General features: G+C 44.0%; 1 protein-coding gene across 1 annotated transcript in view; it reads left to right on the top strand.

The window, feature by feature from the left end:
- LOC124795628 (dendritic arbor reduction protein 1-like) overlaps positions 1-23,133 on the top strand; it is a 55,018-nt gene extending 31,885 nt beyond the window's left edge. The window contains exons 3-5 of the mRNA XM_047259699.1: positions 2,641-2,700; positions 2,965-3,139; positions 23,069-23,133. Of these exons, the coding sequence (XP_047115655.1) occupies positions 2,641-2,700; positions 2,965-3,139; positions 23,069-23,133 (300 nt within the window). The remainder of the gene's footprint in view (positions 1-2,640; positions 2,701-2,964; positions 3,140-23,068) is intronic.
- Positions 23,134-23,968: the final 835 nt, after the last annotated feature.

Raw genomic sequence — 23,968 nt, 5'->3', positions numbered from 1 at the left:
CGTCACGAGCGCCAATTCTAGGACATGGCAGGCAGTAAAATGCGGTAATGCATAGGCATTTGTGGGTGCATGAGTTACCACTTTTTCAAATTCTTTATTGCCAGTCAAAACGTGCCTTGTTCGGAAGTGATAAATTTAAGTCATGAAATAACAAAAGTAAAAGAAGAACACGTTTGGCGACAATTTCTCTGGAAAGCTTCTTGAATTTGTGCGCGCAACGACCTGACTGGCTAACTTCAATGCTAATTAAATCGAAAGGATTAACAATTATTTCTCAGAACAACCTATCCTGAAGCACCCTTACAAGCTCTTCAGCCTTTGTTTTGACCACACTGTATACTGTTTCCTCCAAAGTATATCTCGCGAAATGGCCATAAAAGCAAAGTTAGAAAGATTCTAGCTCACTAGGAGGCTTACCACCAATAGTTCTTCCCACGCACCATTCACGACTAGAATATGAAAGTGGGGTGGGTGTCACAAACTACACTCCACTACACACCATAAGGTGGCATTCTGAGTGCTTCTTCAGAGAATTACTTGTTGCACTTACTCCATGGATTACGTGATTAGCTGAAATGTCGAGCATCTTGATTGTCTGGGAAATGGCTGGAAACGCTGTTAACCGATACTGCCTTCTAGCAATCTGTAGATGCTTTATGTAAGGGCTAGGAAACTGCGTAGAGGACAAGTCCTCGCCCCATTTAGTTCCATGTAAAAGCTCTGATTGCTACAGGGAGCGGTTTCACATGGTACTGAAATCACGGAGATCAAATACTGTCCTGCAATAACTAATCTTCAGCATAAAGTTACTTTGTTATATTTGTCCTTCCTGGTGCTATATTTTCCACCATATTTTCTTTGTAAGGACTCAGCTTTAATTAACGTTCATGCAGGAAAAAATAATTTCATATGGCTCGCGTAGTGAAACTCACCTTTAGTATGCAGAGGCTTTTAGTATATGCAGCGATTTCTGAAGACGACTCCTCGAAAATCAAAAGACATACAGTAAAATGACACATATCAGTGGATATAGCACCCTCGTATTGTTCGCGGGTAGATTCTGAGACTATGTTAACATTTAAAAATTTGTATGTTGTCCACTTTTCCGTCTTAGTTGCATATATTTTACGATTAGTTTCGATAACTTGTGATCATCTTCAGACCTGCGTTACGACGTGCAGAAACTACAGTTCGGAATACTGCAAGAACGAAAGCTTGCTAACATCGGAATACTGATGTACAGTTTCTGCATGATTCGATAGATTGCTTACTCAACTACATACATCTGAAGATTACCGTTTCTGATCGAAGGTAGCATATTGAAAAAAAATGTAATAATGCTGATTTACTCAATAAAGCTTTCTTGGCTTGGATCTGTCCGATTAACCTGTGTAATCTCTCTTCCTAGATAGAAATCTGCTACGTAATTGCCCTCTGTGTCGTTTCCAATATTTATACTCAGCAAGTTGTTTTTTTCTTTCTGTTACTGTTCATCACCTTTATTATTCCCTTCTTCATTGCTGAGCCATACTCAGTGCCAACTATGCTGTCCACGCTCTCCCTCTCACTCACTCACTCTCTCTCTCTCTCTCTCTCTCTCTCTCTCTCTCTCACTCACTCTGTATCTATCTTCTTTATCCTACTCAGCATTCAAAAAAGCATTTCACAATGTTAGCCAGTGGTCATCACTGGAGTATCCAGAGACAAAAAAATAGGAGACAGGCATCTATAACCATTCTTTATCTTCCATTTTTGACTTTTAACACTCTTATGATGAACAATGTCTCTTCGAAACCTGTTGTGGCATTGTGGATTGCTTCTGTGAATATGTCGTAAAAAAGAACGTCCTCAATCAATCACTTAATCTCCACGGAGAGTATTTTTACTCTCATACGATTTACATTCCTTGCACACGTCCAGGAGAGCTGTGGTATGTGTGACTAACACACGTCACCGAATTCACAGCAAAATCTTCCCTGTCCCGCTTCATCGCTCACCCTCTTTCTCGAAGATCTTTTCGGGAGCAGAGCTCCGATTATTGAATGATCTCTTTCATTGTATCTGATAACTGGATAACTACTTTAGCTTCAGTGCACTTGCTGCCTCATTATAACTTATAATCTTTCTTTCCGACTAGATCTTTCTCATATCCAAAGCTCTTCGTTGGTGCACTAAATCTCTCTGCCTCTCTCAGAAAATATCACATTTGTACCTTTTCCTCTGCCGCATATTATTATTATTATTGTTTCTATTATTACTATTAGCAGCGGCGAAAACAATGGCCTTGGTACTGGAGGTATTAACGCTAGCAGTTCCTAGTCAGTACTGTTCGTCACATTGTCTTTACATGAATTCAGATCATTCTTAATTCTTCTAATACTGCATTATCATATTTATCACATTAAAGCTGTGATTCCTTATATAACAATGATGTAAAAAACCAAATATATGAACACCCAGACGGAAGTAACAAATAACCAGACGGCCATAATCTGATCAGGTTAAATAAACATAAGGAAAAACAGTTAGATCGTCTAGACATACTGCACAGTAAATATGTGGTCCCATACTCTTATTATTGTATTTATCTTTCTTACGAAAGTTTTGGTGCTGAGATGTTGACGCGCAGTGGCTTTGCAGGTGCCGCTCCACCCCAGCTACTTCCAGCCGCAACCGGCGCACCACCGACTGCAACCTCAGTCGCAGCCCCAGCAGCAGGCGGGGGCGGCAGTGGTGGTGGGGGCGGTCCCCGCGGCCGCGCCGGCGCCGGCGCCGTCGCTGTCCTACAAGCTGGCCGGCGTCGCCGCCTCCGTCTCCGGCTCCCCCTCTTGCTCCGCCTCTGCGCCCGCCCCCGGCTCGTCCGTCCCCGCCCCCACCCCCGCCCCCGGGCTGCTGCCGCGGCAGTTCGCGCCGCCGCCCACGCCGCCCGCGTCGGATCCCGGCTCCCCCGGCGCGCGCCGCACGCCGCCGCCTCCCTACCCTGCGCAGGCGCCGGCGCCGCACCCGCAGCCGCCCCCGCAGCCTCCGCCCCCACCTGCAGCCACGGTGCTGGCGGCTGCAGCCACCCCCACGCCAAAGTACAACCGACGGAACAACCCGGAGCTCGAGAAGAGGCGGATCCACCACTGCGACTACATCGGTAAGCATGTGTCTTTCACCGTCGTAAGACACCCGTATTGGAGCTAATTTTTCATTATATAGTGGTGTGCAAGTAAGAATGAGAGTGTATAATTCGCTCGGGGCAGAGAGGTAAAGAGCGTACTGTGCATCGCCGGTGTGCTGTCTTAGTCCCACGCCACACTCTGCAGCCGTTTCCTACCCTGATAACAGGCAACGCTATGGTATAGGATGACCATTACTGAACTATATGAAAAAAACGTAAATTAGTTGCAAATTAAGGCGTTCATACACTTTATTCAACATGCAAACGTCACTATAGATATTCAGAATTAGGTTATGACATGTTCGACATGCCTGCCATCATTGGCGATGACGTGGCGCATGACCCGGTGAATGTTTTAGGGTTGTTGTTGCAGACTTTGTCTTTAATATAGTCCCACAAAGAGGAGTCGCAAGTGTTCATATCCGGAAAATATGGCGGCCAATCGAGGCCCATGCCAGTGGCCTCTGGGTAACCCTGAGCCAGAATACAGTCCCCAAAGTGCTTCTGTAGGACATCAAACACTCCCCTGCCTCCATGGGGTCGAGATCCGTCTTGCATGAACCACATGCAATCACGATCACTTTGGATAATGGGGATGAAATCATTTTCCAAGACCTTCACGTAACGCTCGGCAGTCAGCCTGCCATCAAGGGGTACCGCACCGATTATTCAGTGACTGGACATTGCACATCACACAGTCACCAGTTGAGGGTGAGGATCGTGGAATGCGGATTCTCAGTCCCCAAGATGCGCCAATTTTTCTTATTGAAGAACCCGTCCAAATGAAAGTGGGCTTCGTCGCTAAACGAAACAACAATGTACATACTAATTCCCGTCAAGCCCCGCGGCCAGTCGTGCAGTTTGAACGTCCTAACGCAAAGCGTCCAGAAGTCATGACGATTTTATTTCATATAGTCCACTAATTGTCATCCTGTAAGTGCGGCAGTGAGCCACTGTGTCTGCTTCTGATTCTCGCTAGATAAAATTACTTGCTCGGAAACCTATCACAGCCATTTCTAAACGTAATACTTGGCGTGTTTGTTTTCGGTCAACCATAATAAATGTTACATTCGCTGAGTTCCTTCACCGTGCCTAATTGTTCTTCAGGCACCTCGAAGCGCACATACACATACACTACAGCATCATGCTGTTAACTGGAGCGTCGCGTGGTACACACTGCCTCGCCACTGCGCATCGCCTTTCTTAAGTGAACTCCATTGCAAATTTCGTTTCTAAAGATTCCGAAGGTCCTATTATAATTCACATTTGAAAGTCGGATTCGTAATACTCTCATTTTTTTTGAAAAATGACATCTTGCCATGATTTCTTGATTCAGGTGCCCCTACCAATATGTTTTATGCAACCCGTGACGCTTTCAAAAACCGCTCACGTAATTTCCATATTCTCTCACTCGCTATGGCCAAAGTGTTATTCCTACAGTAAAATAAGAAGGAGCTTTTTGTAGGAAATTTAATATAGTTGAATTCTGTACTGTGAAACGCTTTTGTTGGAGACCACAGTTTTCAAATTGGTAAGGACAAACGGTTTTGAAGGCCATTTTATTCTTGAATAATTCGAATACTATAGCCTCTAGCTAAAACATAGTCCAGTATAAAAATTAACTACATAAATTTCCTACAAAAAGATCCTGTTTGTATTTTCTGTAGGACAAATAGTTTGCATGTAGCAAGGGAGAGAATGTGAAAATCCTGTGTATGGCATTTAGAGGTGTTGTGCGTTTCATAAAGCTCATTGGTAGAGGCAGCTGAATCAGCCTCTACCCACATATGTGACCATTTCTTGGCACAGGCTATTTCCAAGGACTTAAAAATTGTTCTTGACAGTCGTGCCTTTTATGTGTTGGAAGCAACCTGTGTTGCAATATTTGCTATCACAGATTTTTGATGATGGTACAGACAATAAATGTATCTGGGTACTTGAAAATAGGCTAAGACCAAAAGCGTACAGTAATACAGAAAATAAACAAGCAATTTACAGCTGCAAGATGATAAGGATGATTCATAAATTTCACACTTGCTATGGGTCGAGATTCAAAGCAAATCGCATAATATTAGTTTCTGTGTCTATTTCGACAACATCCAATACTTGCATTGTTAATCTTACTGGCTATACTACATTCATAAACCAATTTTCTTGTCATTTCCTTCTTTGTTAAGTACCTGTAACAGGTGAGATATCACTTGAGTAAGGGTTACCTTTTATTTTCAGCAACTTAATCCTCGCATGATCGCAGTCATATTGTTTGGGGATTGAAATTGATGTTCTTGCACCTCTTAGTTAAAATTGTGATAGTGACATACAGATACATGCTCTGCAACTTGTTCATCAAAGCGACCATCCTCAAATACCAGTCAAAGTAAGTCACTAAAGATGGGGGAGGAGGTTAATCCCTGATCCAAAAAAAGATCGGTACAGTTCACGGAATTCTCTCAGGAAGGTTTCAGCACGTGGGATTGTGTGAGATGGTTCGGATAAGTTGTGTGAGTAGGGACATTTTATATGGCTCGAGACAAGGTATCTTGATGAAGGATGGGGTGAGGGGTACGTCTTCGTGGTTTTACAGGGTAGTATGATGGTTTTCGACTTGAGTGTGGCTACAATACCAGTAGTCATTATATACTGTATGGAACAGTGCGTAACCTGAACTATTTAGTGCTCCACATCTGAATAATGTAGAAGTCACTGAAAACAACCGCAGCTATATTTCACTACTTTACAGCCAGTTCCGTTCTAAGTGTATGTCTTCAGGTGAAGCCAAAAGTTCACCAACTGTTGTCGTAACTGAATCTCACAAAGTGGCATGACTGAAGCTCTTATGTATAGTCTTTAGGCCTTTCTAAGTCATAACAGCAACAAATTTATATCGCTTGTAGCGAGAATTAATTAGGAAGACTGCCGGCCGGTGTGGCCGTGCGGTTCTAGGCGCTTCAGTCTGGAACCGCGTGACCGCTACGGTCGCAGGTTCGAATCCTGCCTGGGGCATGGGTGTGTGTGATGTCCTTAGGTTAGTTAGGTTTAAGTAGTTCTAAGTTCTAGGGGACTGATGACCTCAGATGTTAAGTCCCGTAGTGCTCAGAGCCATTTGAACCATTTTTGAATTAGGAAGACTGTTGGTGAACTTTCTGTGGCACCTGAAGATCATTTGTAACTAAACCGATTGTGGAGTTTTGCACGTACCTAAAATACAGCTGCGGTAGTTCATATTAACATTTATTTTTCTATATGAATTTCGAAAGGTGGGATTCTGTGCAGATGAATCTAAGTAGGATGAGATGGACGTCATTTCTTTATCAGTTATTTACATTCCCCCTACTGTGGACGTGCTCAAAGCTATGAATCTGTCACTCATCAGTCACTGAATTATAAAACTTTACAATTTTAATAAAATATTTAGAAAGTAAAATATGTGGTGATGTTTATGAGAAGCTGATGTTGATGTGATGTACATTCTCTTTATTATCAGTATGAGATGATTTGGGCTCCTCGTAACTATATGTAGGTATCAGGACGTGAAAAGTATTGGATACGATATTACACGGAAAGACATGTGGATCTCTAAGGTGGGAAGGAACTAATAGGTGTAACGTGTCAATTGGGTGATGAGTGGCAACGAAATGGTGGTTTCGGACCCAAAGTTGGGATTGGGTGGGATCGACAGCATAGGTTATGGAGGGAAGAAAAGGTGGAGGGGAAGGTGACTGAAATTATGTTGGGAAAGGAGATACAGTGTTTGGAGAGGAGGAGGTGCAGCAGCAAGCCAGGATTTGTCAACGATGGGGACAGATTGTAAGTAAACTGGAGATAGATGCTGCTCGTGGTCTTGCGGTAGCGTTTTCGCTTCCCGAGCATAGGGTCCAAGGTTCGGTTCTCAGTGGGGACAGAAATTTTCGCCTGCCCCAAGATGACTGGGTGTTGTTGTGACGTCTTTATCACCATAATTCATCCTCATTACGGTCGGAGGAAGGCAACCACCTCCATTAGGACATTACCAAGTACGGCAGTGCGCGTCTCCCGCATCGTTCCCCTACGCTCTGTCAAGAAGCATGGGATTTTTAATAATAAATAATTCTTTACTGATATTTCATTTCCTCGTCCCTGAGGCGTAAGAATATACTGGTAGCGGAACATTACTCTGCTCTGCAGCCAAAAGTATTTAAAATATATGAACACGGAGTATTTTTAAGAAATGATTAACTGTGTAAAGATATTTTAAATACATAAAAGTACATTTAAAGTAATGACCTGCGATAAAGTTAAAACAAACACTGTACTGGTGGGAAGAACTATGGGGAAAGGGAAAGTGGATTGGTCGTTTGGCGCACATGAAGTGTTTATGGTGCTACTTCGTTTAGGCGGTTTAGGCTGTGGGGATAAGTATAATATGAGACAGTGGTTGGTAGGAAAACATGGGGTTCGGGATGCAGATAGGACGTGGGCTAGACCAAGTCAACCGTATGTAATAGGAAGGACGCGTGGGTAGGGAGAGAAGCCCTGAAATTGTAAACGGATATGGAGAAGCAAGTTGGCCTGAAAGGAGGGATTTATACCAGGGTGAATTTCATTGTGAAGCGATGGGTCTTCTTCTTCTTCTTATGCTGCCTTTGTCCACAATCGGTGCATTGTCAGCATGATTCCTAACTGAGCGGCAAAGATTAGTTCAAGGGATGGCCGGATGCCCTTGTTGGCAAACAGTTTGGGTAAGCGTAAAGTGAGTGAGGCGTGTAGATGTTTCCACGGTAGCACGTCAGGATTGCTGCAGTGTAGTCGCTGGAGTCGTGTTAACTGGAAGTATGGGACACGCAGAGATGTTCAATGTGGGTGGGGAGGTGGGAAATGAGAAGTGCTGGTAAATAATACTTGCAGGGGAGGGTTAACTGATTCGGAAAACAAGGCGCAGTGTGCAGCGTTCAAGGATTTGGACAGATATAGGGTGCTTTACTCGCATTCAAGCCAAGACTTGCCCAACCTAAGAAGGCTACAGGAATCGTGCTTGCCTGCCCGCCTGCGCGTCTTCTCTCCGTGCTACGCTACGTAACAGTTTATTCTGTACGCTTGCACTGTAGTGTTTAGAGCAAGTTTCGGAAATACATATTCAGTTTTGGTCACTGTAGGCCTTAAAATGATGGATTTTATTTGTCCTATTTTTCCTTTCCCTTTCCGGCGTATTTCGGGCTTATTTATTTCAATATGAACGGTTCATTCTGTAACTTCATCCTTTTTCAACTATCCTTCGTTTCCATTCACCCTCTTTCGACTATCAGTTCACCTCTAGTACATGTTTTATATATATATATATATATATATATATATATATATATATATATATATATATATATATATATATATATATATACAGGCAGCATTTGCGTAGGATAGGTCGGAACAATGCTTTGTAGGTGCCAAGGATGGTGGAGGGATGCAGTCCCCAAGTTGGGCGGTTGGCAGTCTTACTAATCTTAATCTGACATTGGGTTCCTGTTGAACTGTTAGAAGGAGGAGTTTCCATGTTCGTTCAGACCAATGGTTAGTCCAAGTTGTGATTAATGGTCTGAGGGACTTTGGCCGCTCACTTACCTAGTAAAATAAGACACCTACAACCGTTGTTTTGATGTTATTCATTATATTGCATCCAGTTTTGGTGACTCAGTACACTATCTTCAGATGGTAGCTGCCGCTTAGGGGGTAAACTCCAATCGTATGCACGATCCCATCAGTTGCCAATGAAAATGAATGGCTTCCGTAGAATTCTCTAAAAGCGATGTTGTGTTGACAGTTGCAGACACAACATCGCTTGTACAGTATTGTACCGAAGCCAGTTCATAGACATTAGTCACTGATGGAATCATGTATACGATTGGATTTCACCTTTCAGCGTCAGTTACGGACTGAACATAGTGTGTTGAGTCTTGGAAGCTGGTTGCAATAAAATAAAATAACATCAAAACGACGGCTGCAGCTGTTTCATTTTACTACGAGTAAAACATGTTTTCTGTAGTTATGAAAACCATCTCTCAAAGTCGAGATCCTATGCAGCTAAGAATCTGAAGATGTCTATTACACTGCAACGACAGCTAACTTCGAAGTTTAATTTCTGTAACCTTTTCGTGTCTCTGCCAAATATGACACCAGTTACACCAATTTTAATTACTTTTTTCAGGATGTGTTTTGCGATTTCGCTGAATTCACTCTGTGTGGCCAAAATAGTTCATCCTAAATAGCCAACATGCATTTTAGCAAATACGAAGTTCTTTTTTTTATATCATATTAATCTGAAAGAAGAAACTTTTCTTTCACAATAAGCTTTCTTCAAACTACGTTGCATACCACCACCATATGGTTTTTAACATTCACTAAGACACATTCTTTTCCGATTTCAATTAGTGTTTGCCCAAAATTTAGAAAGCCTATGTACTGTCAAATGGGATTAAACCCTTAGCGCACATTCCCACACATTTGTCAGCCACTAAGTCTTTGTCCTCTTTCAAAATATTTATGGAGTGACGAATCTGCTGGTCAAATTTACAAACATGTCGTAACATACTCGAGGTTACAGAACGAGTGTTTAGTAACTCTTTACACAATATGAATTGCAAAATACCTAACGATTTATCTGAACCTGCCTCATAAACAGACGAAAATTTTTCCCCTGCTGGACTTGTGCACTGTTTCGTCTTAATTTATTCACACTCTCCTTTAATTTGGGTTTGTTCATTTTCCTGCTCCCACCGTTATGATGCTTGAGTTACAGTGAAAATTTCTACGGAAACATATACCTGGCTAGTCATGTTGGATTCATAGCGCAACCTGTTGTCATGTGGAGCAGGCTGAACGTGTACCGTGAAGCTTCCCAGACTAGCGGGAAACCCATGTTGGCTTTGATTTAACCACTGTGTTCCAATACACATATACAGCACGTTTGTGCGTTTGTTGAGGCAAGTTCAGCTGCTTTAATGCACGCGGCGGAGATAGCGACAGGGAGGCTGGAAGCAGAATTCGTACACCTATGGATTCGCTTTAGCTCTTCCGTCGTCCGTCTGTACGCGAGGAACGCGATGCGGCGAGCAGCGGCAGCCAAGGCCCGCATGGGGTGGAAGAGACGCAGGCGCTGGTTGACGGATGTGCCGCCGCGGCGCTGCGATCATGCGTGCACGACAAACGCGCCGACCCAGCCCGGCGTGCTGTCGGCGCTGCATTGTTTGCGTCTGATAAACTGCGAGCGCCCGGCCGGTAGGCCCCACGTGATGCATGGCGCCGCCCGAATTAAGGCCGTTATTATGGAGCGCGGCGGCCCGCTAACACACCAAGTCCCCGTGTCGCCGCGACGCGATTTATGGCCACACCTCCACTCGCGTCCACCCGTTATTCGTTATTCGTTGGCCGACCTCCGATCAGGGAATTGTACTTCGAGTTGTCTGGGCCTGACCCAACGTACCGCTTGTGGCTTCACAACGCGTATCCGTGCCTACAAAGAAACGAGGTCGTGTGCGCAGCAGCGAAACGGCGCTGGGAGTGGGCTACTTCCTACTCGAAGCTGTCCTTCACTCGTATGCGGAAAACATGTCGCAAAAACAGTTCAAACACAGACAGGCCCTCAGACTTTGGGTAGTGCTGCTGACCGCAGGCTTTGAAAGACAGCAGAGAGATGTACTGAAGTCAGTAGGTGCGTCTGGAGCTACTCCAACAGGAGGATGAAACTACACTGGCCATTAAAATTGCTACACCAAGAAGAAATGCAGACCATAAACGGCTATTCATTGGACAAATATATTATACTAGAACTGACATGTGATCACATTTTCACGCAATTTGGCTGCATAGATCCTGAGAAATCAGTACCCAGAACAACCACCTCTGGCCGTAATAACGGCCTTGATACGCCTGGGCACTGAGTCAAACAGAGCTTGGATGGCGTATACAGGTACAACTGCCCATGCACCTTCAACACGATACCACAGTTCATCAAGACTAGTGACTGGCGTATTGTGACGAGCCAGTTGCTCGGCCACCATTGACCAGACGTTTTCAGTTGGTGAGAGATCTGGAGAATGTGATAGCCAGGGAAGCAGTCGAACATTTTCTGTATCCAGAAAGGCCCGTACAGGACCTGCAAAATGCGGTCGTGCATTATCCCGCTGAAATGTAGCGTTTCGCAGGGATCGCATGAAGGGTAGAGCCACGGGTCGTAACACATCTGAAATGTAACGTCCACTGTTCCAAGCGCCGTCAATGTGAACAAGAGGTGTCCGAGACGTGTAACCACTGGCACCCCATACCATCACGCCGGGTGATACGCCAGTATGGCGATGACAAATACATGCTTCCAATGTGCGTTCACCGCGATGTCGCCAAACACGGATGCGACCATCATGATGCTGTAAACAGAACCTGGATTCATCCGAAAAAGTGACGTTTTGCCATTCGTGCACCCAGGTTCGTCGTTGAGCACACCATCGCAGGCGCTCCTGTCTGTGATGCAGCGTCAAGGGTAACCACAGCCATGGTCTCCGAGCTGATAGTCCATGCTGCTGCAACGTCGTCGAACTGTTTGTGCAGATGGTTTTTGTCTTGCAAACGTCCCCATCTGCTGACTCATGGATCGAGACGTGGCTGCGCGATCCGTTAGAGCCATGCGGATAAGATGCCTGTCATCTCGACTGCTAGTGATACGAGGCCGTTGGGATCCAGCAAGGCGTTCCGTATTACCCTCCTGAACCCACCGATCCCATATTCTGCTAACAGTCATTCGATCTCGACCAACGCGGGCAGCAATGTCGCGATACGATAAACCGCAATCACGATAGGCTACAATCCGATCTTTATCAAAGTCGGAAACGTGATGGCACGCATATCTCCTCCTTACACGAGGCATCACAACAACGTTTCACCAGGCAACGCCGGTCAACTGCTGTTTGTGTATGAGAAACCGGTTGGAAATTTTCCTCATGTCAACACGTTGTAGGTGTCGCCACCGGCGACAACCTTGTGTGAATGTTCTGAGAAGCTAATTTTTGCATATCACAGAATCTTCTTCCTGTCGGTTAAATTTCGCGTCTGTAGCACGTCATCTTCGTGGTGCAGCAATTTTAATGGCCAGTTGTTACAGAGACCTTATCATGTCTCAAATATCTATGATTTATATATGCTGACTGAAGCGGCGAATGAAAATTTGTACCAAGGCCAGGATATCCTCCTCAGGAAGTACATGCGCTAACGATTACACCATCCTGGCACAGTGGATTTTGCACAACTGCACCAATTTACTTTGTTTGAATACCGGCTTTGGTACAAATTTTCATTCGTCACTTCAGTCTGCATATACAGGGTGATTTACGAAGATATGCAAATATTTTAATATGTTATTCTACAAGCAAAACTAAAGAAAAAAAGTTCGTATAAATATAGGTCCACAAATATTTAGTTACGGAGCTACGGTTAATAAAAGATTTTGCCCGAAATTTAGCAGCTTCGCTAATACGAAGCCCTCGCAAAGCCGTACTAGGTTAAAGTAAAGCACGATTTCCATTTTGTTGGTATTGGTCCGGTAAATCCAATAAAACATGTCCCAGACGTGTATCTGCAGTAGTTCTCTAGAACATCCAGAGAAGCAAAGATTATTATACAAATAAATTTGTTTACTTTCCATTAAGAATGTAGAAACTTTTATGTCATTGTTGTCAACTGTTAGTGAGTTGTTTCAGTCGTTTCCTAACATTGTAACGAGTTAGTTTTCTGTATTGTATGGTGGACGAGCATAATAACGACAGTGTATACAGGATGGTCCATTGATAGTGACCCGGTCAAATATCTCACGAAATAAGCATCAAACGAGAAAATTACAAAGAACGAAACTCGTCTAGCTTGAAGGGGGAAACCACATGCCGCTATGGTTGGCCCGGTAGATGACACTGCCATAGGTCAAACGGATATCAATTGCGTTTTAAATAGGAACTCCCATTTTATTACATATTCGTGTAGTGCGTAAGGAAAAACGAATGTTTTAGTTGGACCACTTTTTTCGCTTTTTAATAGATGGCGCTGTAATAGTCACAAACATATAAGTACGTGGTATCACGTAACATTCCGCCAGTGCAGACGGTATATGCTTCGTGATACATAACCCGTGTTAAAATGGACCGTTTACCAACTGTGGTAAAGGTCGATATCGTGTTGATTTATGGCTATTGTGATCAAAATACCCAACGGGCGTGTGCTGTGTATGCTGCTCGGTATCCTGGACCACATCATCCAAGTGTCCGGACCGTTCGCCGGATAGTTACGTTATTTAAGGAAACAGGAAGTGTTCAGCCACATGTGAAACGTCAACCACGACTTGCAACAAATGAAGATGCCCAAGTAGGTGTTTTAGCTGTTGTCGCGGCTTATCCGCACATCAGTAGCAGACAAATTGAGCGAGAATCGGGAATCTCAAAAACGTCGGTGTTGAGAATGCTACATCAACATCGATTGCACCCGTACCATGTTTCTATGTACCAGGAACTGCATGGCGACGACGTTGAACCTCGTGTGCAGTTCTGCCACTGGGCACAAGAGAAATTACTGGACGATGACAGATTTTTTGCACGCGTTCTATTTAACGACGAAGCGTTCTTTGTAGTTATTTCGTTTGACGCTTGTTTCGTGAGATATTTGGCTCGGTCACGATCAGTGAACCATCCTGTATAACTGAAACCACATAGTAGCTGTTACAGTTTGTAGATTATCTATGAAATAGAGATTCCTTTCAAATCTACAGCAGAGGAATAGCACCATGTAGCTAATTAGTTTATAACATTATTGTAATAAAGATCTAGTTTTTATAAAACTGAATGACATAAGGCAGTGGCATGTATAAGAGGTGTACAGCTTTGCTTCCACCGTTTTTTCCCAACAGTTGAGGCTTTAATGAAAGAAATTGATTACACATGTATCATTCAAAGTATTTTCCATCGCTGGCCACTACTTTCTCCCATCTTTCGGGCAGTGTACGAATCCCGCGTCGAAAAAATTGTTCATCTTTTGAAGCGATCCAAGAATCGATCCAATTTGTGACTTCTTCATGAGATCGGCAGTGTTGGTCAGCCAGACCATGCGCCATTGATCTAAACAGGTGATAGTCAGAGGGAGCAATGTCTGTAAAATACGGCGGGTGGGGTAGGACTTCCCATTTTGACGTTTCCAAGTACGTTTTGGCCTCTTTTTCAACGTGTGGTCGAGCGTTGTCGTGCTGCAAAATCACTTTATCGTGATTCTCGCTGTATTGCGGCCGTTTGTCTTTTAATTCTCGGCTCAAACGCATTAATATCTTGGAGCCGTGAATATTCGGATTGGCCTTCGACGTGGAAGCATGGCCGGGATATCCCCATGATGTTTTGCGTTTAGGGTTATCGCAATGAACCCATTTTCCGTGTCCGGTCACAATGCGATGCAGAAATACCTTCCGTTTTTGCCTCTGAAGCAACTGTTCACAAACACACAAACGCCGTTCAACGTCTCTTGGTTTCAGCTGGCACGGGACCCAAGTTCCTTCTTTCTGAATCATGCCCATAGGCTTGAGACATTTTGAAAAGGCTTGCTGTGTCACTCCCACTAATCGTGCCAATTCTTATTGAGTTTGACGCGAGTGTTCACTCAGCAACGTCTCCAATTCTGCATCTATGAAAACATTCTCTCTTCCACCACTATGACGGTCTACGACGGTAAAATCACCGTTCTTGAAGCGCTAAAACCACTCAATACACGTTCTTTCACTAATAGCGTCCTTACCATACGTACTTGAGAGCATTCGATGAGACTCAGCCGCTGTTTTCTTCATATTGCAACAAAACAGTAGCACCTCCCGCAAATGACGAGAATTAGGCTGGTAAACTGACGTTTTCAATTAAGAACAGCATTATGTTGCAGACACAAATCGAGTAATGTTTGAATAAGGTTGTGTTGACCGATGTCCAAGCTAACTGCCTGACGTCTGCAATCCGTTTCTTTCGATCGCTTCTTTTCGTTGTCGCGACCTATCGGCAAACGGCGGAAACAGAGTTGTACACCTTGTATTCTTTCTTTCTTTCGCTTGTGCCTTTTTCCCGCAGTTAGGCAGGGTCGGCATGGTTAATCGTATTTGGTAACGTTAGTGGAAGGGTTGCTCGGATGCCATTCCTGCCGCCACCCCTTACTACCCGGGACGGAATTAGTGTACCCCAACTGTCTGCGACTAGTGTAATCAATGGATTATCACGAAAGTGTTCAAATGTGTGCGAGCCGTGTAACTGAGGCGGGACGTGGGGATCAGCCCGGTATTCACCTAGGGGGATGTGGAAAACCGCCCAAAAACCACATCCAGGCTGCCCGGCACACCGGCCCTCGTCGTTAATTCCGCCGGGCGGATTCGATCCGGAGCCGGCGTGCTTACCCGAGTCCAGGAAGCAGCGCATTAGCGCTCTCGGCTAACCTGGAGGGTCTCAAATAAGAGTCGAAGGAAATGAAATGGAAGCAGTAGCAGAGAAAGAAATGAGGCAAGCTTGTACCCTATTCCCGATTAAAACCAATAAGAAATTTGGAGAAGGGATTAAAGTTCAAGGACAATAAATAAAAACTTCCAAGTTTCCCGTTCACATTGTAATTCTGTCACATATAGCAGAGTAATATTTTTGGTAATACTACATTTTTGTAAAGAAAATCATACAAAACTATAAGATCTAAGAAATGTACGTGGAAAAAATGGGAAAAAAGGTGTTTTTACATGGGAGGTTAGATTGCGGCTTCGACCGCTCTACCAGGAGCGCAGGATCTCCTTGTCTGTACGGCCTTGCTGGTGTACAAAGGACGAGCTTCACGCACGCTTACAACAGCCGAGCAATCCTGTAACTGCAGAACCTTGCATTGGTTCCTATCATACGATGTTTCCGGTGTGTGTAATTCCGATAACTGCAGTTGTATTACTAAGGAAGCCATTAAGATTAAACTAGCAAGTGACAAGAGAAATAGAGATAGGTCATTCTATAAAATTCTGCTTTGAATCCTGCTCTGTCTGTCTGTCTGTCTGTCTATCTATCTGTCTGTCTGTCTCTCTGTCTCTAATCAAGTAACATACGAACAGACATAGTGCTACTTCCCATTTATTAATAAAATTCTTCTGGGCCGTTGACAGCGTTATCAATATAAAAAATTTTCCGACGTTTCAGCCAGTGTTGCAAGTGGCCTTCCTCAGCATAGTCCTGCGAAGGCTACTTGTAATAGTGACCGAAGCGTCGCACAATTTTATAGATTGGTAATGCGGTCAACAACCCAGAAGAATTTTATTGACAGTGACAACGGCCACGGAAGGCTACACTTACATCTATTTGCCCTTTGTTAATTAATATTTCGTTACAGAAACGTCTGACGATGTTCATCTTTCAAAGTGTGGTGGAAATAGTTGCTTACATTGTGTATCGTCGTTCTGCATACGCCTGTTCGACGTAGACACAGCCATCGGTGGATTAAGTTGCCTGTACCGCGATGTCTCGTTCCATTTGTGCCTTGAAAATGACTGGCTATTCTATTGTAGAAATATCAGTGCTTTCTGCGAACCCGGTTCCTTTCGCATAGGTATTTTTTAACATTCGACACGCTGGTAGAAGCTCAGGTCTCACAAACTGTTCTCCACTCACAAAGCGTTCTGGGCGGACAGCTTGTCCTGATTCACGACATTGTTGGCGGAACGCAAAAACACGCGTCTGCTGTGAACTGGTCGTTCACCACCATTGAGTTTATCGAGCAAATCGAAACCTGTCGTAGTGCATTTCGGCATCAAATAACAGTCACGCAGTAATAAGTCACATCATGCAGTTACTTAGTAGCGAGACAAGTCTGATTTCTTTTGTGTCGGACGTAAAATTCTCTACCGATTGTGGCATTCTTTCATCGTCGGTGCTAATCGCGTGGAAAGGAAGAAAGAATAGCTACTCTCGGTGTAGTTTATGCCATGTCTTCAGACTCACACCCCTGCTCTTGATAATGTACCAGTTTTAAAGATCGTATCGCGTTCCCGTACGAGGTGGCTGGGTGCTGAATTCAGAGAGGAGGACATAATTCGCTGGCGGCGGACACGGGGGAACAAAGTGGAAGCGTGTCGGCGCTGTTCTAATTACGCGGCCGTCCGCAGAACACCTCGCCCAACGCAGCGCGGCCGGTGAAATACGAGTGTCTGGACGTTGCGTCGCCGGCTGAACGCTAAACCCTGGCCGCGATTTATGGGACGGGCGCCACGCGCAGGCGGAGACGAATGCTCGCTGCCGGCACCGGTCGCTGATGGCGCTCACGTAGACGGCGCGCGAAATGTTTTGCGCGGGTAGCAGACGCGCAGGCGACGATGTCTGCTGCGCTTTTCGTCACAGCGCTCTCTACCTGCGACTGCAGCTTACCTGTCTGCGTTTCTGCCACATATTGTTAGGCAGCCATTGCCGCCAAACGTTGCACCACATAAAACTGATCCAGCCCTATAACAGAGAACAATAATTTAAAACAGACAAAGGGAATCCGAAATATATAGAACTACGAGAGGTGTTTTTTAAGTAAGTACCGTTTTGAAATTTAAAAAAAAGACGTGCTAAGATATCTCAATAATTTTATTTTTACATGAAAGCCTGTACCTTAATCTACGCACTGACGCCACTACAGTCTGATTCTTCCTTGTTTACGTTGTGCACTGAGTGTTTAAGATGCCTCCGATAATCGTGAGTCCCGCCGACTATGAAGTATGGGCTGTTATAAGATTTCTTAGTGCTAAAGGCATAAAAGCGATCGATATTCATCGTGAGATCTATGCAGTTTACGAAGAAAACATTATGAGTGATGGAATGGTAAGAAAGTGGGTGAGGGCATTTAAAGAGGGCCGCAAAAATGTGCTTGATGAACAACGGAGTGAGCGTCCTTCGATCGTTAATGAAAGTTTGGTGCAGAAAGTGGACGATAATTTGAGAGAAAACACAAGCTTTACGATTTCCTCCTTACGGGATGACTTTCCTAATGTTTGTCGTAGTGTTTTGTATGGCTTTGTGACCGAACACTTGAATTACCGAAAACTGTGAGCACTTTGGGTACCGAAAATGTTGACGGATGTGCACACAACTAAACGTTTAGACAGTGAATTGACTTTCCTTGAGCGGTACCACAACGACGGTGATGATTTCTTAAGCCAAATTGTTAGTGGCGATGAAACATGGGTGGCCTATGTCACACCAGAATCAAAGCAATAGTCCATGGAAGTTGAGCAAGGGCATCCTTTTGCTGCAAGATAATTCCCGTCCGCATGTGGCGAATCAGTCCAAAGATCTCATCACATCTTTTCGATGGGAAACTCCGTACAACCGCGATCTTGCGTCCAGTGACTACCATCTGTTTCTGCACTTGAAGAAACACCTGGGCGGTCAGCGTCTTCAAGACGATGACGAAGTCAAAACAGTGGTGATGTAGTGATCAACAAGTCAGGCGGCAGACTTCTAAGAGGAGGGTATTCAAAAACTTGTACAACGTTATGACAAGTGCCTCAATATTGGCGGAAATTATGTATAAAAGTAGATTAAGGTACAGGCTTTCATGTAAAAATAAAATTATTGAGATATCTTAGCACGTCTTTTTCTAAATTTCAAAACGGTACTTACTTAAAAAAACACGCCTCGTACTTGTAACTACAAAATAAACTCACTGTACAAAATACAAGTCACAACGTTTAGAGAACACACTAGGCGCTTTTCAGTATTTTACATGAGGATGAAGGCGTATTAAGCGATCGTGTGGCGCTCCATTGCTATCGTGATGTGTGTATCTGCCAGCCGATTATATGGCTTCAGCCCAGTAAGGTCGATCGACGTGTAGACATGACGTAAGGTAAGTAGCTCTATTATTTGGAATTGCCCGCGCTCAAGCCGTGAATGGCAATGACCAACTTGTTACCGTATCAAAGCGGACGGATTGGTCTGCCAATCATAGCCATGTAAAGTGGCATCAGAGAGGTGATAGTAAGAAAATCCTAACCGTTGGGAACTGGGGATGAGTTTCATGCCTTGTCAATAACTAACCGGACAGGAATTGCTATTGCCAGGTAATGCAGGTCCAAGTCAACTGCGAAGGAGTGCAAGCAGTGGACAACTGGAGTGAGGTGTTTCGCGTAAGGCCAATGTTCACTGCAGCAAAGACAGCTGCACGAGATCAGTGAGCAGAACAATACAGAAAGTGGACGGTAAGTGCCTGTAAGTGTGTGTGTTGTGTGGTGCGACGAGTCGCAATTGCCCTATTTTCAAATTATGTAGGGCGTCGAATACATCGACGAACCAATAAGGCGCTCAACCCACTGTGTGAGGAGGATGTAGTTCAGTCCGAAGGTTCGTTTGTGGCTTTACCGTAGAACGGTCAGGAAGGGGCTGTGAAATCTAAACGAGACAGGTGGTTCTGTACAAAAATTAAATATATATGTACGAGCAGACATATCATACACCCGGGAATAGAGAATCTGGACGATTTTTCCCTGTCATTATGCAGGGAGTCAAATACATCGACGAACAAATAAGGCGTTAAAACCGCTGTGTGAGGAGGATGTAGTTCAGTCCGAAGGGACGTTTGTGACTTTACCGTAGCATGGTGACGAAGGGGCTATGAAATCTAAGCGAGACAGGTGGCTCTGTACAAAAAAATTAATTATGTATATACGAGCAGACATCTCATCCACCCGGGAATAGAGAATCTCGACGATTTTTACCTGTTATCGATATCGATATTAGCAAGATATCGCTCCCGGGAATTCCAAAACTTTCAAGAACAAAAAAAAAATTAATAAATAAAAAAAATAATGTGGTGATGTAATTATAAATTTGCAACTTTCCGATCTTTTTCCTTTAGTTTTACTGTGAAACCTTGCTTCTTGCCAAATTTCAGGATTCTAGGCCTACAGGAAGTACACTATATGTTTTGATGAGTGGGTTTGAGAGTATCAAACGGTGTCACATAAATGGCTGTATCTTTTGATGCCATTGACTTAGCATATTAAATTTATTACACCGCCAAGAGACCATAGCCCTTAGTACCTGGCATAAATGTGATCGTGATACGTCCACCCACCCCTCAGAAATAGCGGCCTTAACAGGCGGATGAACAGATAGACACTTGGACAACAAATTAAACAAAAAATCCTTTTCGTATGATGCAATCAAAAGCTACAAAATTTCAGATTTTTCTCCTTTAGTTGTACTGTGAAACCTAGCTTCTTACCAAATTTCATGATGAAACTCTCTGGCAGATCAAAACTGTGTGCCGGACCGAGACTCGAATTCGAGACCTTTGCCTTTCGCGAGCAAGTGCTCTACCGTCTGAGCTACCCAAGTACGACTCACGACCCGTCCTCACAGCTTTACTTCCGCCAGTACCTCGCATCCTACCTTCCAAACTCCACAGAAGCTCCCCTGCGAACGTTGCAGAACTAAGGACAGGTCGTGCTTTGGTAGCTCAGATGGTAGAGCACTTGCCCGCGAAAGGTAAAGGTCTCGAATTTTGGTCCGGCACACAGCCTTGATCTGCCAGAAAGTTTCATATCAGCGCATACTCCGCTGCACACTGAAAATTTCATTCTGGAAATTTCATGATTCTAGGCCAAGTGGAAGTATCCTAGAGGCTTTCATGTGTGTGTTTGCAACATATGTGACATAAATTGCAGTATCTTTGTAATTCACCTTCAAGTGCCTGTAGACTTTACTATGTGAAATAAATTTCAACTTTATACGTAATCCCGCTCCTGCGAAAATGAGTTTTCAACAGTCGGACCGATAGACAGTCAGACAGACACACGGACAGCAAAGTGATGCTATAAGGGTTCCGTTTCTACCGATTCAGTTACAGCAGCCTAAAATGTAAGTAAACTACTATTTCAAAAATAACAACCGTAACGGTTAACAAATTTATCCCACTTTGAGCCAAGGCGGCTAGTGCCTTGACGAAAAAATGTCTGGCGTTGCCTACGGAACAATGATTGTACCTAGGAGTGCATATATTTGCCTGAAGCAAACCGGAGACCGCGAATGTCTTTGTTCTGGACTCGAAAAAAAAAAAAGTAAATTGTAAGGGGAAGGATTGGGACTGTACGATGGAATTTTAAGGTTTTGCAAGCGAAACTTCACCAGTCGAAACAACCTTTACAACATGTGGATGCACATGTTGCCAATGTTGTTTCGATTATGCTGCAGAAGTTTCGCTGGGGAGCCCTTACACATCTCTGATGTCTACTGTAGAAATCGAAAAGAAGGAAGTAAGGGAGAGAAGATTACGCATACAGTGGGATGAGTGCCAGCAACAGCTACGAAGAAGACACCAAGCTATTACCGCAGAATTAATTTCCGCGCGATTCTGCAAGGTGTGGGCGAGGCCGCCCAGATGGCAGCAGCGGAGTGCTTTTTCGGCAGAGCAGCGTTAGGGAGCGGGACGTTCTCGCAGTTGGTGTCTTAAGGCCACGCAACAGGCCTGTTACGGCCCCGACCAAGCGTCCGCAAATAATTTTTCGTCTAATGGCAAATCACAGCCAGCCAGCCAGCCAGCCAGCCAGCCTGCTCACGGCCGAACACTTAGCGAGGTCCTCTCTGGATGTGGCTGGAGCAGGACGCGGCGAAATGGAAAGCGCTACGCTTTCAGTATTGCCTATACGAGGGGTGTCCAGAAAGTAAGTTCCGATCGGTCGCGAAATGGAAACGACTATGAAAATCCGATAAAGCTTTGCAAAGATGTGTTGGGCAGTGTCTCTAGTGTGATCCTAGATAGCATCACGTCGCTCTTCTCATTTCTGAGCTCACAGTGAGCGCGTTAAGATGTCTAGAAAATAGTGTCTTCCGCCAAGTACGAGGGCCTGGTGAGGAATTTCGCCTGAAGCTATGCAGCCAACATTACATAACTGTCGTGCGGTTTCTTCTTCAAGACAATTCTCAACCGCATTCTGCAGGAGCAATGAAGATGCTCCTGCATCGTTTTCAATTGTAAATGTTTGATTACCCACAATACAGCCCGTAATTGTCTCCCTCTGAGTTAAATCTCTGCTCACATGAACCGCTGGCTATGAAGACAACATTATGGCACAGACAATGAGCTGTAGGCCAGCGTAGAGAATTGGCGGAAAGCACTGACTGCTGTCTTCTGTGATGAGGGTATTGGGAAGCTGGTACAACGTTCCGACAAATGTCTAAGTCAGGACGGCGACTACGTAAAGAAATAGCTGGAAGGTGTAGCTAACTGTTACAAATAAAATATTTCTGATCTCGTTCCTAATGACAGCTTCCATTGGAATATACTGTAATCAGCATGTGTTTATCACGCATGCGTTATCTCAATAACTTGTTTGCCATATAATAATCGTTTCTTAATAACGCACACAAAAGATACGCATTTAAATATTTGCGTCTTTAAAGTGGGAGTTGTTCATTAAACAAAAATTCTCGAACATTTGGGTAACTTTTTGTTCTGAGCCAACAGTAACTTAGGGGGCAGTTAACATAAGTTTTTTGTGTTGTTGCCACGTATGTCGCTAGACGATAACATCATAGAACAACAACGACACATGGTACTGAAGTTGAAGTGCCTGTCATCAGTGACTATGTGACATTGAATTGTGTTGTTGCTACATCTGGTACATAAACGACATGTTTTGCAAAGACTTTCATAACAAATTAACGTAATATTAGTCTTTTTTGTGCACAATACTGAGTTTCTTACAGATTTGAGAATGATTTCTGTAGAGCCCTCAGTTTATGTTGCATACAAACCAGTCCTAGTTGAATGAGAACGTTTCCAGTGCACTTGGCGATAATTTTCATGGTGGATGTTTGTTATAAATGATCCATAGAATTTTACACGTGTGTTCTTTGTTCCCCTTTGCAGGTTGCACCAAGGTCTACACGAAGAGCTCCCACCTCAAGGCGCACCAGCGGATACACACAGGTTAGTAACAGTTTTGAGTACTTTTCACAGCAGTAGCGACAGAGAACAGTCGTTGTTACCCTCGGATGAAATTTGTCCTCTCTCACCATAAATGAAAGACAGGTCGGTATTGAACACATATCAAGTACATCTGCTTGTGTAAAATGGTATATTATAAGTGGAGTTACTAATTGCATCATGAAAGACATTGCGGAAACCAAAAATTCCATTGTCTAACTTCTAATACACACGTCATAACGTGGGTTAGGAATATACTGGATAGATGTAAGTGCTGATATTTCTACTGTTGACGGGGGAAGGTGTACTGAACAACATTCCATCAGTATCAACGTCATTTGCAGACTAATGATTGCAGCTATTAGGGGTAGTATGTTTTCAGATTGTTTAGTACCTTCAGGTACGTGTGACGAAAGCAAAAACTTGATACTTGTTTTCCCTTGAGCAGCAGGTCAGATGTTACAGTGTGGATGCATGGATCCAAAATGGTCAGTCTAAACTGACAGGTGTAGTCCACTTAGTGGTGCAGCTACGGTCATGCAGAAAACATGAGGTAGTAAATTATGTGAAGTGCTTGTAGGAAGACTGTTAGAGGCAGAGCAAAAAACAACCAACACACTGATTTGTGCAGATATAACGTACCAGTGAAATATGTGTACTTATACCTGTTGCATTCTGCATGTGTACTTACATGTAGATAACTATTGAGACTACTGAAGACGAATGGAAGCCCAAAAGGAGCCTAAGCAGTATTAAAAGTAAACCTTCCCATGAGTCACAAAGTTTTTCCTACAATATCTCCCGCTACGGACTGTTCAGTATTTCTTATCGTCCTCGCTGACT

Source organism: Schistocerca piceifrons, chromosome 4 (genome assembly GCF_021461385.2).
Source record: "Schistocerca piceifrons isolate TAMUIC-IGC-003096 chromosome 4, iqSchPice1.1, whole genome shotgun sequence".
Taxonomy (NCBI): domain Eukaryota; kingdom Metazoa; phylum Arthropoda; class Insecta; order Orthoptera; family Acrididae; genus Schistocerca; species Schistocerca piceifrons.
This window is presented reverse-complemented; position numbering and strand designations above follow the sequence as displayed.